General features: G+C 40.3%; 1 protein-coding gene across 4 annotated transcripts in view; it reads left to right on the forward strand.

The window, feature by feature from the left end:
• The window catches only part of LOC137994670 (kinesin-like protein KIF15), a 95,047-nt gene that overhangs the window by 21,489 nt on the left and 56,058 nt on the right, over positions 1-17,500 (forward strand). The window contains exons 1-2 of one of the 4 annotated variants that reach the window (XM_068840283.1): positions 3,147-3,169; positions 16,268-16,424. In XM_068840283.1, coding sequence (XP_068696384.1) covers positions 16,349-16,424 — 76 coding nt within the window. In that variant the 5' untranslated portion in view covers positions 3,147-3,169; positions 16,268-16,348. Of the gene's footprint in view, positions 1-3,146; positions 3,170-9,401; positions 9,539-15,365; positions 15,385-16,267; positions 16,425-17,500 lie in introns of those variants that run through there. The other 3 variants (XM_068840276.1, XM_068840297.1, XM_068840290.1) reach the window with 3 other exon arrangements.

Consider the following 17,500-nt stretch of genomic DNA (forward strand, 5'->3'; position numbering starts at 1 on the left):
CTGTCATTCATTTTTCGCCCTTCCGATCCTTGCTCGTAATGGCCGGTGTATAAACGGTGGCATTAGGAAATCGCCAGCTATTTTTAATTGAGCTTTCCCCGTATGGTGTTTATGAATGCTGTCTTAAATAAAGAAGACGTCTTTATTTAGGAAAATGGTACTCTGAGATTTGGAGTGGGAACACTCGGAACGTCTTTGTCTTTCACTCTCGCTGTTTTCTTCTAGGGTTTTCCGGCGATGATGAAAACTAGGCAATTCTCCGAAGATTCTCCGGATTTCTCGTCAAAACCTATAGCCATAGCTCCGAATTCCAACTGAGGAGTATCAAAAATTGGTACTCGCCACTTGAATGACGAGTACATGGAACCCAAAACTTCGCTCACCAAAATTCTTATTCTGGATTCGGTGAGCTTCGTGAAACGTAGAGAATAAAAATCTGCGTTTTGAAGGCGTTTGATGGTACAAAATAAACCCGCGCAAGCTTTCTACTTGAAAGTTTAATACGTTTTCCCCCCACATGTGTTTGGCTTTAGCACAACCCTTGATAAGTCGCATTAATTTTTTTCATACTTTATTTTCCGAAATGTCTTCATCTACATACCAAAAGGATGAATTAATCTGATTCCAATGTTTCCTGTTTAATGCCGCGTGAAGTCGTCGATGCTTGGCTTTCAGTGGCAGATACGCCTTTTTTGAGCACCCGGCGTTGAAGACATTCCTTCTTTGCGAAAAATCGAAGTCCTCGTTTTATGCTTTCCCCTACCTCCGTGATTCCTGGCTTTAAAATCGACAATAACCATAACTTGAAAACGGTTTATCTTTTCCGTAAAGGCCAATGTTTACCAACAAAGGTTTTTGTGTCAAAAATAATGGATTACAAATAACAACTGTTAGCGAGAAACACCATGCATTAGCAAAATTTGGACTCACTCCTTCGCTTCATTTGATTACGCATAATCGAGTAACTCCCATGTTAAACATTATGGTCCTTTGTCGGAAAGCTTACTACAGTCACGATACTTGATGGACCTTAACGCTTGTGCAGTTTTCATATTATTTAAGTTTGGATAAGAGATTTGTTAAAAATAAATAAGGTCAGGCACTTCTCAGAATTAGATATTCGTCTCTTAGCGACAATGAGAAACTTTTGGACGATGGCACCCAACGTTTCCCTAACCTTGTTTAATGACGGTTTTTCATCAGTACACAAGCACAGGCAAAAACATCAATAAGCCACAAAAACTCGCCTCATACAAGCTGAAAAAACGCCTGCAACATACGCGGCGGACAGAGAAAGTTATTCCAAGTCACTCAATAACGGGCGTTTGAAATGTAAATTAAGGTGATTGCCTGGTTTTGCCATTGCGCAACCCTACTGCGCAGAATTTCTTGCGTCATTGGCCGGCGCGCATTAGATCAGCGCACAATTGATAAAATGGCGGATTTTCATTGAACGCCCAGGTTACATAAACCATCAAGGAATGGCTATTCTGCCCCTGATCGAGTACGGTGACCCGCTATTTTTTTATTTCATATTTTCCCGCTGAAAACGGTGTTTTCCATTTGAATAATAAAGAGTCAGCAAAAATACTAACGCCTAGTTTTTTGGGCATTTTCTTAAAATTGTAGGAAGGAGCTCTACTACGAGTCGAACAGCCCACACTCAAGTTTTTGAACCCTTACAGTGCTCACAAAAGGCTTTTCAACATGCATTTTTTCAGGTACGTACGTGAATTACCCATAGAATGTCACCAGAGCGCTGCGTTATATCAGGGATTACACTTATTATATCATCGTGCTAAACTTGGCCCACATTGAGGTAAATAGAGGTATGGCAAAGGCCGCTACGAGCCTGGAAGGCCCATGCGGCCTGCGCTTATCTCCGGCTTTCTGTACGCCTGAAGCGCCCTAGGAGTATTTCTAACTTCCCCCGTGGGAATGGGATGATAGTCCATCGCAGGGTGTACCCCAGCATTTTACCGCCGTACACATTTATACACCTAAGTGGAGAGAGGCAAGCGTGAGAGTAACGTGTCTTGCCCAAGAACCACCACACACAATGTCCGCGCCAGGCCCCGAACCCGGCACCACTCGATCCTGGAGGATCGCGCACTTTCCACGATGCCACCGCGCTTCCCACACCCATGGGATGTGCGGCTATTTTATTATTTTTTTTCAAAGTGACTTGAATAACGTCCGTATTCGTCAGATGCCATACCATTTGGGTTTGTAATTGCACTGAATCCATCTTGCAGTTCGGGAACATGGAAGCAGATTCCAATCTTCCGATCTGCCTCATAGGCCCGGCAGGGCAAATATTGTTGACCAGCCTGCCTTACAGGGGGCGCTTCTTCCTGATGGCAAGCGGCGGCGAACGATCCATATGTTTCGCCTGGGCGCGCGCGACGAGGGGGAGACCAGGCGAAAGCCTACAGCGTTCTTTGGTTCGTTCTTTCTTTTTCGTGAAACATTAACGCAAAAGCTGGAGCTAGAAATGGGATGTTTTTACCGACCATCGCCCGCTGAATGTCTTTGTGTTTAGCGTCTCCAAAACTATTAAACACAACGAACTCATTTCCGTTTCGTATTTTTTTAACCGCCATTAGGTATCTATTCAAATTGTCACGTGGATGTTGTCTACTGCACCCTAGGAATATCCAATCAAAGTACAATTCTATCGTGTATATCTTATCAGCAATTAGATTACTTAATTATAGATTAGTATGGATTCATAAGCTATAAGTAATATGACGTACACGAGATTAAATGAAGTACGGCGGGCGTGCATGAAATCTAAATTGCCCAGCCATTTTATCATATCACCCAGATCAAAGCCAAAGCACAATATGTCGCTGAAATAAGTGGGTTTGTAAGACATCTCCGGCAGGACCCGTCTCCGACAGACAAAGGCAGCAAAGAACTGATTCACGTCATAATTTATTCCTCGAACAGCAGGTGTTAGGGCAATTAGAATGTGCGCCCATCAGATTGCGCGCTGTTTGAATTATTGTTAATCCTTCCTATACCGGCTCACCGAATCTGACAGTGCGTTGCTTATGGCTATGAATTTTCTCCTTTTTGACGTCGAGAGACTTAAAGAAAATATGACAGAGCATTACACAATTATGGGTGGAGAGAAAATGGAGGCAAAAAACTCCGTTTGAGGAAGGTGAAGTTAGCTGGTTTTCGTTTGTCATCACTTCGAAAGGAAAAAGTTCTTCCCATGTGCAGTGTACAAAAGTGAATCGTTTAACTGTTAATGAATTTTAGCTATTGGAGGGGGGATGTTTTTAACCCCAATATTGTTGCCACAACACTATTTGAGAGCTTCGCAGAGTAAGTGCGATCTTAGTAGACAGAACAACGTCTGCCTCGTCGTCAAGGGATAATGCAAAATCGTGAAAATGCTATTTGTTTCATTTCACGAATGCCCGCTTTAATGCACTTATTTATATTATTCATCTTGGTTTGATTATTGCGCCTTGTTATAATTTGCGCTCACAACACTTGGCTATCCTTTGTTTTAATTCAAGCCCCATTTCCTTTTCATTTCGGAATTTGTACGCTCATATCTTATAGCATAGGGCTATGCTGAACGGGTATCTTGATATCTAAGCTGTGTAGTGCTGTTTTAAGCACTGCGTAAAGATACAGTGCTGCATACACCGTAACACAGCGACCGAAGGCGGACCAATTACATTCTCTTCGCTTATAGCAAGAGCCAGAATTGGGCACACATTATACAACTCATAGAAAATTTCTCTCTTATAGACCTCGATCAAGTGTGCGTTTTCAAATTTCCAGACGGAAATTGTGGCGACTTAACTTGAACTAAAGGTGCATTTTATTTATTTTGTTTAACTGGGCTGCAACAATCGATTTGGAGAACTATTTAATTCCACTTTTTTTTTAACCTTTTTAAGCAAACATTTGTCCAGTTTAAATAGACGCGAAGGGACGCTATCAGCGTAAATTGTTAGGAAAAAACAAGGTCTCAACAGCTGACCTGATGAAATTTGAAAGCTAGGCCAAAGAAATTTTGCATAAGCTGACAATGCGCAGAGGGCTGACCAAAAGTGAAATTCGCAACGAAATAGTAGATTTCTATGCCGATAACCAATCCTAGATAATCCTCATAGAGCAAAAATTTGGTTTTTAAATCAACGGCGTTGTATAATGAAAATTGGCCACCGTAACAGAGATTCTAAAAAGCTGCCTTTTTTACGAGCGGTTTTAGCCCTTCGTCAGAGCGGAATCTCTGTAACGGTGGCCAATTTACATTATCAACTCCGTTGATAAAACCAAATTTTTGTATACTACTTCCCGCACTCACGACGCAGCACCACAGTTTCTTTAGAAACTCTCAATATCTACCTCCCATTCCCGAATCCTCATGCAAGTTTTTCGCCATTTCGGCAATAGCCTGGACCAAGGATAGTTTTACTGTTGATTCTCTATTATTGCAAAAAACTGGTGACTGCATCGGATGCAACAAACCTCGCTGCAAGGCTGTCAGCACTGAATGAGTGATGTGATATCGTATCGAAAGTGTGTTTCCGCGTGGATGCTGCGGAGTATTGCGCATCGAGCCATATGGTTTCCCAGGAAACGAAATGAGCTATGAAAAGTATTATGAATTGATCTGCATCACATTTCAAAAGCAAGTGAGCGTTCAAGTTGCCAATTGAGTTAAAATCTCTTGTACGAATCACTTTTGGCAAATTCGCGACGCCAGAACAGTACCCCGACGCTGATCCAATGCAACAAGCACAAGAGTTTTTAACTAATACTCAGTCATAAGCAGGTTCATTCGAGGATTCGATGCAAATGTGTTTCAAGAGTTTGCATTTTTCAGTTTCATTAGGTCAGTGAGGCAAGTAGAGTTTTCATAACGTATCATGGTAAAGCATTGAAATATGTTAGCTATAAATAATTTGTCCTGTTTCCAAGCAATCCGGCCGACCGAGAAGGATACGAATAGCCGACGGTGAGTTTCGTAACTGCATGTTATAATATAATACGTCTTGAAGCGCATGGAGAAAATGTATAAGATCTTAAGCACGGACTACAATCAATTTTATTTGACAATATATTTGCTAAAAAGCTGACGTGTTGGCTTTTATGTGACAAATAAATGTTGTCAATTGCGAAAAACAACTCGTGCAGACGACTTGTAACATAAAATGTGACAAATAGGCCATTTTACAGTTGATTGCTCAATGACCCAGCCTATGAATGGCTGTGAGGCTGCCGGTGATCTTGTATTGATAAAGACCTCACTGCTTTTATGATGTGAATTGTGTTATTGTAATTCTAATTAGTCTACATTAACATTAGAAAAGCATAAAGGTTTGTATCAAAACAGGGTCACCGGCAGCCTCGCTTCCATTCCCCAGCTAGGCCAGGTAACTTAGCTACAACTATAAAATAATTAATCGTGTGGCCGGGTCTTAATCTAGCTCGAGCTCATCCAAACTCAAATTTAAATGAGTTTGAAATATTTAGTTTCAAGGTGCTGACACCTGTCCGAGAAATAAAGGATTCTGCCTATACTAACTCATTAAGATAATCGAATATTCTTTGTGACGAGACAGGAACGCGTAATGTACCGTTGTTGACTATATTTTTTGTTTTTCGTATTGGAAAGAAAAGAGAGACCTAAGATGGTCCTAAAGAATCGGTTTTAACCTAATCGCTCACAATCTATTTCAACAGCCGAAATCTATACCATAGTGCTGTTTTTCCTTGACTGATGTGGGATGACGCCGAAAAGAGAACCAAGACCACTTTTACATTTCAAAATCACCGCGCGTTTCGCCGGTTGATCGAAAGTTCCGCAGTTTTTCTAGAAACGAGAACTTGTGCCTTAGCTCATACTTTTATAGATGTTACAGAAAGGTAACGAAAAAAACATGAAAATAGAAAAATCGAATGCACGAAGGGTTTCCTTGGTTGATTGCTAAACCCATACAGTTTTCTGCCATTTTGAACTGATCTAGTTCTGATGGTCGTCAAAAATACCGTTTCTGTCAACCTTGTCCGTGTCCTTTTTTTTTTATTTTCCTATAATGAAAATCAGTTTTAACAAAAAGCACGAACCTCCTGATTTCATTTGGTCACCAAGGAAAAATTCAAGTTTCAGTTTCCAATACACACAACGAAATTAAGCAAAATTAAAAGAAACATTAAAAAGAGGAAAACGCTTTATTTTGTAGTCGACCCCCTAAAGAGTTAGCCTGAAGTATTTTTTGCGTCCCCGTTGCTTAATTAAAGCACAGCTTAGCCTGCTGATCTTAAGGCGCGTGTAAACGCTCGCAACAACACGCAACATTGTTGGGCCCAACAATGTTGTCTCTTGTTGCGTGATGTTAGCCGATGTGTGCAAACGCTCGCAACAAGTCACAACATGTTGGGTCTTTAGATGAGAATACAAGGGGCTCTGGGACGTTTTCCATCTCCGACGCCATGTTGATTTCTTGTTCGCATGTATTTGCGCGGATACGTGGCATGTAGTGCGCGTGCGCCGGCGCAACATTGTTGGATGTGCTGTGCAAACGAACGCAATATTGTTGGACCACGCTTCGATGACCGCGAAACAATAGAAATGTTGGCACTTGTTGGCTCTGAAGTTTGACCAGTTTCAAACTTCATCCAACAACTTCCAACAAGTCGCAACAACACACAACATTGTGTGCAAACGCTCGCAGCATGTTGGGCCCAACAATGTTGCCAGCGTTTGCACGGGCCTTTAGTACATATACTGCAGGGTCCCGCGAAATTCGCATCCCACAAAGGAACGATCAACGAATGAACAGGAAGTACTCTCAAGTTTCAGTAATATATTTTAAATCCATTGAACATAATGTTCCCAATTATATCAATGATTTCTTTAAACTTCACCTGTTCATTTAAGTGCATTTTCAGAGGTTCAGGCAACGGCGAGTGCTGTCTTAATTTTTTTGTACATCCATCGCTGCTTAATCTTGAATTCCAAATCTTGCTGAACAGTTGGATTTCGTGTCATTTATATACAGTTAGTTTTTTTCTTCCTGCCCTTCGATGATCGTATGTACACTTTTTGACAACTGAGAAATTACTTCAGGAACTTTTATTATTTTCATTGATATGATTGCGCCGAAATGGCCACCCGCGCCTTTTCTCTAGAGACCATCATAACACCCATGGGCATTGGGAAGAGTATTTATTCGCCCTCCACACTTGTAATCACCCTGTTATGGGTTCATTCCCCGAGAGGTCGCTACGGAGCCCCCTTTAATTTTTGTCCCACCCACCTCCCCTCAGCGACGGAAACCTCCATCCTGCTGCACTTCTTCGCATGCGCGGAAATTATTTTCGCCCATATCTTAGTATCCCCACGCGTGCCATAGAGGTGCAGCATAAAAAATGAAAATTCTACTACTATCGTTGTTTAAGTTTATAATGAGCTTACTTATTCATTTATGAAGTATGAGCACATTGTGACGTAACGTTTAAAAAAAACGACAAGGGGTGTTTTCTCGGGTTTAAAAACACAAGGCGCGGCCCGTGTGTTTTTAGACCAGATAAAACACGTGCTGCAAGTTTTTTGAACGGCTTCGAAAACATTCCACGAAAAGCGTGTCCCTCGGGAGTCCGAACAAAGGTTCAAACATTAGCACGCTCTTGATACAAGAGAAAAAAGCCGGACCTCATTCCTGTGTCTTTATATAAAGAACTCTAATAAGGAATGTTTCATACACGTGACCTTTTATCGATTTTTGATAGGCTGTTAAGCTCAAGAATTATTGATGAGTTTTTGAAGTGTACGTTAAATACTCTTCAAAATTCATTAAGAGAATTTAACATACCGTAAAATTCCGAAAATACGCCCCTCCGTGTATCAGCCCCTCCAAATATAAGCCCCCCAAAGCGGCAACACAAAAAGCCCTCCGTTAAATCGCCCCTCCAAATATAAGCCCACGGGAGCTTGTACTTGGGAAATTGCCCTCAAATACAAAGTAAAACAAAGCAAAAACGGTAAATTTACTTCCAACTATAAGGCTAGCCCAATCGATTTGGAAACGCAAATTTGCCTCCGTAGATAAGCCCCTCTGAATATAAGCCCTTCCAAAAATAAGCCCATCGAAAAGGGCCTTTGAAAAATATAAGCCCCGAGGCTTATTTTCGGAATTTTACGGTAGTTAACATTATGCAAGGGTAATTCGTCTTCTTCTTCTCTTTCTTCTTCGTCTTCAAGAAGCTGTTTCAATTCCCACACAACAGCAAGAAAAATCAGATTTGGAATAGCGCAATAATCACCGAAGAAAAATATTTTTGGTGACTATTTGCGACTTCCGCTTCTTGATTTTACGATCCATTGAACAGCACACTCTTATATTGCCCATCGTCACGTGACTACAATTGTTCCTGAGGGGGGTACCTATGGGAATCACCAACGCTAAAGTACATTGACTTGTTCCGGGAGTGGAAACGAAGACACTGTCTGACTTTGCGCTGAAAAGAACGCAATCCGCCAATAAAGTTGCAAAACTAAGGAACGTGAGTGTCCGATAAGAGAAGGTTGTGTTGCGGGTCATTTTGTGGCTTCAACAATTCAGATTTGCTTCCATTCCGGTTGTGATTTCCAAAGTTAAACCCGGGCTGACGTCATAGGTTGACCACTTTGCTATTACGTAATCGCAGTTTAGCAACGGGTTGCCGGTGACATCGACTTTTAATCGAGAAGGAAAAAAAAACTACGACAGCAAATCCAATAACGTCTTTAGAATGTTAAGGACGGTGTTCATCAGATGAACATTCAGTAATCAAAATGGAATACTGGAAAGAATAGGGAAGGCAAGGGATACACAATTTTTCAAACATAACGGTGTGGTTTTGACAAATTTACCGGAAATTTTCAGACGGGTAACGCGTTTAACTTAAGTGACACGAGGACGATTAGGGTCAGTACCTGACAACAAAGCCACACAAAAGAATTCTTAAATTCATTCTTAATGACGTTTGATCAAAATAACGTTTGATTTGCTTTGTGCACCAACGCACTGTCCCCTCCCCCTCGAAAAATATGTTTTAATAATAATTAATTTCTTAAGACAGGAATACATAGACTAAAAGCTAATTTAAAGTTGACAATGGGAATTTACACCTCGACCACTATTTGCTCGATTATAACTTGAGCGACAAATGATCTCACCTTTCAAACATATCCCATGCATTCTTTTTAATGGCACAACATCTTCCGATAATCTAATTTTTGTTCACGTGAGCAATAAAACGAAACTTGGGTGAAGAAACTAAAACATGACCTCGATCGAAACGCTTCATTGGGCTCGTAATGCCTTATGGTATAGCTCTTTTGATGTCTTGCTATAATTAAATACTCAAGCAGAGGTTACGCAAATGAAGTCTGTTCATAAATGACATCACGTTAATAAAGAGAACAACAGAGTGAGCCATACACATGAAGATTTAGTTAATTTATCAACCGTGGAAAATCCAAACTCTAACGTGTCTTCGTCAACAGAAGAAATCAACTGGGGTAAGACAGACTTAAAATCAGTCCAATAACGAAATACAGAAGTTTTGTTTCGATTTGACTGAACAAATTCACATATAATGACTCCGTCCTGTGAACGTTACGGTTAGGTGATCTGGTCGATAACTTCAAAAGGTAAGGTAAAGAATATTAATGACGAATTTTGAGTATTACACAAGCAAGTTCGAGGGTAGATTTTGCGAAAAACGTTAGGTTTCCGATCTTTTGAGCGTACGACAAACCAAGCAGCAAGACAGTGAACCATTCGATCAGCTGGTCGGTGTGCTGCAATTTGAGGCTTGGCGTCATAATTATAGAAATGAGGCTCAGACTTGTCATTTATTAGCTAAATCTACTAAGCAAATATTTTCAGGCAAAATGAAATGCTTAAAACTCAGGGCACGTCTGTGCACGTATATGAATGAGTAAATAGTGTTTTGTACATGTATAATTAGTCACCGAGTGTAAACGAAATTGTGTAAATCACAACAAAGATCGCATCAGGTGTTTATGTTAGAAATGTTTGCTGTTATTATGTGTTTCTTTACATGCAAATATCGTGACCAAAACACACACCTACACATACAGTTAGTATTGTGAACGTTAGGTAAAATTATTCACGCGGGTCCGCAGTTACCAAAGTCAACTAAGTGAAAAATCAATGCCGCTTTTTAGATATACGGATTTCAAAGAAAGAATGCAGCTTCTGCCAAAGTGCTCGTCTTGTAGGACGAGCCTCACTTGCGGGGCCGGATTGAAAGGGTCTAGGGAACTGATCGTAATGACCGCGTGAAATGAGAGACCCAGAGGTTTCTAAAATCACTGAAGTCTTAAGTGTTGCGGATCTGAAGGGAAGGGATAACACTTTGGCAGTGAATTCACTGTGGAGGATTGACGTTCAAAACTACGCTTTTCGAAAACTCCAGCTAATTCATGCGGTCATATGTTTAAGAGCGTAACTGACAAAATTGACAAAGGAAAGCTCATGGTTTCGTATATAAACCTCGTGTCGAGCATTCGGTATGACTGTAAGAAATAATTGAGTTAAAACCTTCAGCACAAGTTGCCTTTGTCTGTTTTAGAGCCACTAGTGTGTTTACAGCTTGCGGTTATTCTAGTTTTAATGAATTTACGTGCAGCACCAATGAAGTGGAACAATTTTAGTCTAATTTTACCAGTAAAACCGAGTGAGTCCAAAATTGAAGGCTCTCATCTGACATCTGGAAGGCAAAGTTTCCGAGTAATTTTCGGCTGTGAAAACGTAGAACACTAAAGAGCGTCATTTAAGGTCAAGCTGTATAAAGTGATAATTTTGCATACTGAAGAAGTTTCTTGTCTACGCTTTTCACATTTGCCGCTTTTGTTTGCAAAATTTGACACAAAAATCACAACTATCATAAGTTCATTTTGCCCTCTTACGTTCGCCCAGGTTTGATATTGCTTGCAGCCAAAGTTCCGTGTTATTACAAAGATTTAGCCATCACGTTTACTAGCAAACGGCAAACGTCGGAAATATGTGTTTTGCCAAAAATGGAAGAAACCCGTTTGATATGAGCTCAATTCTTGCGTGTTAAGCAGCAGGTGTCAAGTAATTTTTTAAAAGAGAGAGACGAGTTAAATAACCGTAATTTTCACGCTTTTATGACAAGAGGCAGCCCAACGTTTCGAGTATGCCTTTTCACGTAAGCGCAATGCTTTATCTCTCTTAAGAGACATACTGTTTTCTGTGTTCAGATGGCTTCGGCTACTATTAAATTTGATTAACCGTCTTTTCTTCCCGTCAGCCGCAGATATTAATCATAATAAGCGAGTTCTAAAGAGGAAAATAACCTACAGAACAAGATAATTTTCATAGTTTTGAGATTAACCACAGTTTGCAGTTTGACGCCCGCCGTATTCGTTGTTTTAAATCTCCTCATTGTGAAAAACAAATGACCGCGATTCAGTGAATCCTAATAAGACTTAAAACAAGACACTTACAAAGTTATTATTATCATCATCAGAATTCACTCGTTGACATTATTTTAAAAACGTTTTGCTGCAAAATTGTCGCAAAAAAGAATCAGAAAATTCTTTGCATAGTTAGCTTGATGATGTATCACGCGCAACATTTTGTTTTAAGGCTTCAGCGTTCAAATAAAATTTGACGACAGGTTGAAGGATACGTAGCCTAAGGCAATTCTTATAAATGCTACTGCTCGAGTGGTAGCATGAACAGCAACGCTCATAGTAGCACGTTTTCACCGACTGGACAAGTTCTCCAGCAGTCTAGATACCCTGGCTTGCTTCAATGATATATCACGTTGAAAGACTACAGAAAATATTTTTTTTACGACAAATTACGTCGCGACAGAGTTTGGGTCAGTAGCACTTTAATTGGCACTGCGTCGAAGTGCGTAACTGTGATTTCTCTTGGGATACCGGAAAGGTAAAACAGTGTCCAGTAAATCTTAACATCATTAACATCACGCGAGTGCAACTGAAAGTTCTTCTCTCCTCGAATGGGCCAAACACACAGTGGTGGCTTATTTAAGAAGATTCAAGTTTCTTCCATAACATTTTAAGTTCAGGGCCCCAAGAAAGTGAAATTCGAAGATGCACCGTAAGGTTTATTCGTGTCGCAAGTTCTTTGTCGGTGAACGGTAGGTGAGCCCTCCAGCCATCTTTTATCGTTTGTGAAAAGACTAATTCAAAGTTCTATTGCCTTATTTTTCCCTGTTGTGAATAGGGATATAGGCACTGAAAATATTCTTAATTAAACGAGAGCTTTCTTCGTAAGCAAGTTTATCGGTATGTTAATAAATGATAATTTCCCTACCGTGGCTTATTCTTTGGCGTAAACAGTTTTATTTTTTAAAGTTGGTAGATTATACGTACGCTCTTCATTAAGGTGACAATACTTCGTAGGAAATCGAGTCCAATTGTATTTCACCTCACACCTCTGCGCAAAAAAAAGTCTAAATTAAAAGTATTATGATTTTTTTAAAGGGTAAATAAGATTAAGGTGAGTTTAAGTGTAAAATAAATAAATTCATTGATAACGTTATGTGATAATGATTCAAATGTAAAGTGTGCCTATAATACCGTGATATCATTATTCGCCAGTTTTCAAATCCGTTAATTACGTGCCGTATAACCAGTATCGCAACTGACGCAGAAAATTTAATAAAATGAGCCGAACAAATAAAAGCGCGGGAAACGCACGCGATTCTTGTTTTTGCTAAATGAATTGTGATTGGCTGACAAGGGCGCGAGATTTTTTTTCTCTGATACCCAGTATAACGTTCCTTCCCAACTCTAGCTGAATTCGAAATTAACCATTTCGGAATTGGATAACTGCGATCGATGATGGTAAAGGAGAAGTCTTGCCCCTCATAGGTAGCCAAGCTGGCGTAACTCAGTTGGTTACGGCGCGGCTTTCGGAGCAAGATGTCCGCAGTTCGATCCTCGGTGACCTGAGCGTCTGTTTCAACTTTTCTCTGATCCGTGTAGCTGTCGTTTTAGCCTCGTAAAACGGAAGCAACCGCCGCGCTTGCTTCCATTGATACCAGCCTCAGAGCTGACGAAATTACTGACGAAAAATAAGGTGTGGAGGGACCAGGAGTTACACTAGGTTTTCATTGAACAAGGTTTTTTTCCCTTACATTTTGCTACATGCAGGCGACAAGCACAAAACTTGATATTCCGGCTATTGTGTTGTAAAGAGTTTGGAAGGGGTAACCTTTACCTTTATCTCTAACTGGTACGGGCTTCCTAATTTCCTGCCCTTTGCACAGGTAGTATTTTGCGCAAATGATTTTCTGCCTCTGTTATGACTGATATTCTAGCTTTGACATTGCTTTTAGCTGAAGAGGTCAATTTCTCTCCCTTGATTGTTGTGCATCACGTCACCAGGACTGTTCAAAACACTTTCATCTTGGACACTGAACCTATAATTATTGAACGTGTGCCATCTTTCGACACAAATATTATTTGTTTACATTTTGATGGGGACATTTTCAGTCCGAATTGTTCGGTTTCATTGATAATAAACTAGTTCGGTGTTTTCTCAGTTTCAACAACTTAAAATTTTTAGGAGACCCTTGATATAGGGCTAACCTCTGGGTTTCCTTTTTCTCAATAACTATGTATTTGTATGTTATTTTGAAATAAAGTATTGTATATAATTTTCGCCATTCGGCTTGAAGACGGCGGTTGTCAATCAAATTGCGAATATAATTGCACTTTGTATGGAAAGTATTTAGTTGTATCTCGCGTGAGTCTCGCTTGCCTGTGTACGATCAACGTCGACAGGAGTATCTGACAATCAAACACGGTCTCACGCTGCTTTGTGAATGGTTATGTGAGGAGTAACTGGCACTAAAACTTAGAACCGATCTTTGGGAAGTCGAGTTGACACGCTGTGAAGTTGATGACTTCCTGTCTACACTGCTCGCGTGAGAATTTGAGACAAGAAGTGATGAAGGAATCCTTTCCACTGGTGATCCTTTGCCTCACACAATGAGTAAAATCGAGAGGGCTCTTCAGCGCCCTGCCGCGTGCTTTGTGGATCCGTCAAAAATAAACTGGAAAGCGACTGTCTCTTACTCTAACTTCAGAAACGGTCAAAATCATAGTTAGTGGAGGAATCAAAGCCCGAGACAACTACTGACGAGGGATTAGTAAACGTTTTACGATTTACGGAGTGTTACTTTCTTCACCTTACAGTTTAACCATGAAGTGAAGTGAACGTCAGGCTTGAACGATGAGGCCCTCCCAGTTTGGGGGGAAGGAGAATGGAGGGAGGTGTCCTCATTTCCTTGTTCCCTTTAAAAATTTACTTGTGTTCCCTTGTTCTCGAAATTACTTCCAAACTTGTTCTTGGTCGGCTTTTTGATAGACCTAAAATTCCTCTTGTTCCCGAAGATATTTCTCTTTGTTCCTCTGTTCCCCAGTTAAAATTAGCCATGTTCCATGATTGTTCCCAAAAACCCCTGGGAGGGTAAACAAACACGAACTGTCCCTTTTTCTGTGTCGAGACGACCCATAATTGAAACTTACCCAAGATGACACAACCCTCAATGATGTCAACTATTGCAAAATATTCATCCGACACAACTGGCTTTTAACACACTATGGTTTACACAGTGTCCTTTCAAATAGAAGCAAACAAAGAGATCATAAGAGAAAAATACTGCTCCGGGGGGAGGGGGGGGAGGCTCTGTCAACCAATGTTTTCAATTTGTCACAGATACATTTTCCGTGTTCCGGTTTTCAGACCAATTTAGAAATTCAATCTTCACGAAGACATTATATATTATCGCCTGACATTACGCTTCATTACTATTGGAATCGATTTTCCATGCCACGGAAAGCGAATTAACAAACATATTTGGTTCCTAGCATTAAAGATTGATCCGTTGCGTGTTCACCCAGATATGGCAAATTCGGTTCTTCCCAGGCGGGTCCATTTCTGAAAAGCTCCGCGGAATTATGTATGGGCCGGAAAACGGATATATTTAGCTTTTAATATACAGTTGTCATTGTATCCAGTAAGATTTGCTGGCTCTCTCTGCAGGATGGTCTTTGTTCCCCGAGGAGAAATTTAAAAACAATTTTTTTGAATGGCTTTCATCATCGGGTCAGTATCATTTTGGGTCCACTTTTATGATCGCTGAATGCACAATATGTATTCGGTTTCAATTGACAAAGTACACTTTCAGGTTTATTTTACAACACAGATATTACTGAAGGAATATAATATTCAAAACATACTTTAAGTGCGGTGTTTTCTTACATAACCACAGATCAACTCGATTTTATTTAACTGTGTGCAAATTACCCTCGCCTACAATATTCAAGTGCAATGGGTAAGTTTGTCGAGTCACTGATAGGTTTTGTTATAGATCGTTACTATAAGTTAAACGGAACAAATATTCGATGAAGTCGTTCTCTAGGGACCTCTAGGGTTATTTGATTTTGCAGTTTAATCCTTAAAAGGACATCAGACGAAAAGGACGGAGAATCGTTTTCCTTAGTGAAGGGAGAAGTTTATACCCATCAACTTAATTAGGACAATAACAACTGTCGTCAGTTTCGATTCCTTTATGTTCCTCACCGGTTACTGAAAGAGGCATCGCGTTTCAATCAATTGAACAGTCAATCGGAGTGGAACTATCTTTGACAGTAATTGCATGGAATAGCATCATTATCTCTCCATCCATGCTCGTAGACTCGATTATTTTGGATCACCCACAATGGTTAAGTGGGTTTTTTTTCAAAGACAAGTGTCATAAGATTCTTAGGAAGTTCTTTAATTAAGCTGCTTGTCATTCTTGTTTTACTCATTGGCTTTCCTTTTGAATTATCATTCGTGTTTGCTCAGGGAAAAATCACATAGCTGCAAAACCAGGATAAACAATCATCGGTGACAGCCCCCCGTGACAATGTGTTTTGTGGATCACGAGAACAAACCGAAAACACGAAAGGATGGTAGAACCCTAATAGCTGGTCAAGTTTTCAAAAACAACCTCTTAGTACTGTCAGGGGAGGTCGAAAAAACCTATGTTGTGTTTTTATGATGAGACAGAGCTGTATCATCCAGACTTACTCTGTCAAATCCCTCAGTGATATGTTCGCAAGTGCAGTTTGCGCATGCGCTACCGATTGATTCCCACTCGGGCCTCTGACTTGGCGTGTAGCGGTGGTTAGAAATTAATTTAATTTGAAGCTGTGTCTGATTGCTTCTTGCAGGGCACTACTCTCGAAGCGGCTAACAAGGGGACAGTATGTGCTTGATGCATCGTTCTTTTGGTAACGTGGGACAATTCTCTAATGCTTCGACAAGAGGAAACAGCTTCGCTGCCCAGTAGTGCTAGCGTTCTTGAAGGAAACCTAAGACATAAACCAAGTAAGTTCAGTGAGTCCTGTGTATCTCACCAGACTCTTGAAACGAGCTATGGTTTCGCGCAATTTTTTTTTACCGCGCGAGCGATGAGTTCATATTGGCTGTCGCTACACGATCATTGATACGGGGTATCTAAAATGCGAATTGAAAATAAGAGGTTCTGATATTATCTGTTGTTTTCTTCGCTTATAGTCAGATTTTTTGGCTCGTTCTCTACGAGCACTTTGACCCTTCTTAATCAAGCTCTCTTAATGCATCAAAACAAGGGTTTCCTCCGGCTCGTGTGATCTTACTGATGGTTCAGATGTAGTTCGTTCGTCTGATAACTACAAACACTGACAAAAGCTAGGCATGTTTATACAAACAGACTTCAGTTAACTATACGTTACTATTGTGTGCAAGATCCTTACAAAGAAACTAATTTGAATCAGGCACAGTTTTAAGGTGTTTCAGATGGATTTCACGTGTCTTTCATAATCCGGAGTGAGTCGAAGCATCACAGTAAAGAACTGATCGATTAAGCAAACACAGAGCAAGGAACCCATAAACGAATTCCGTTCCTATGTTTCCATGACCAATTAGGGGTCTTTTCGTTCATTTAACGTTAAAGCCTTTTTTACAGCCGTTTGTAAAGAGATTTGTCGGAACAATTCTTCATTTACATATAACGCAAGATAAATCACGTCTGGGAATTTACCAGGGTCGAAATTTGTTTTATGTGTACGCGGCCGGTAATCGTTGCATAAATTTCAAGTACATGAACTGAATTTAGTTCCCATAATTAAAAAACTGAGATTACTTTTGTGTTTGATTAAAAGATCATTGCTACTGTAATGTTTACGTCCACTTCTAGGATACACATGAATTTCGTGACACCTGACAAATCGGCAGCTTTTGCCTCCAATATTTTGCGTCAAGAAAACATGTAGCTCGTATTTTGCCATCCGTTGTTTGCTCTTAGAATACATATAACAAAGTGACAAGGGATTTTCAAAGGTTGCGGCTTCTTCCTTGTTTTTGTATCTTGTCGCGTCTTTATAGAATCGTAAAAAGCCCTTCTAGCACTTTCAAAAAAACAC

The sequence above is a fragment of the Montipora foliosa genome, chromosome 1, assembly GCF_036669935.1.
Source record: "Montipora foliosa isolate CH-2021 chromosome 1, ASM3666993v2, whole genome shotgun sequence".
Lineage (NCBI taxonomy): Eukaryota > Metazoa > Cnidaria > Anthozoa > Scleractinia > Acroporidae > Montipora > Montipora foliosa.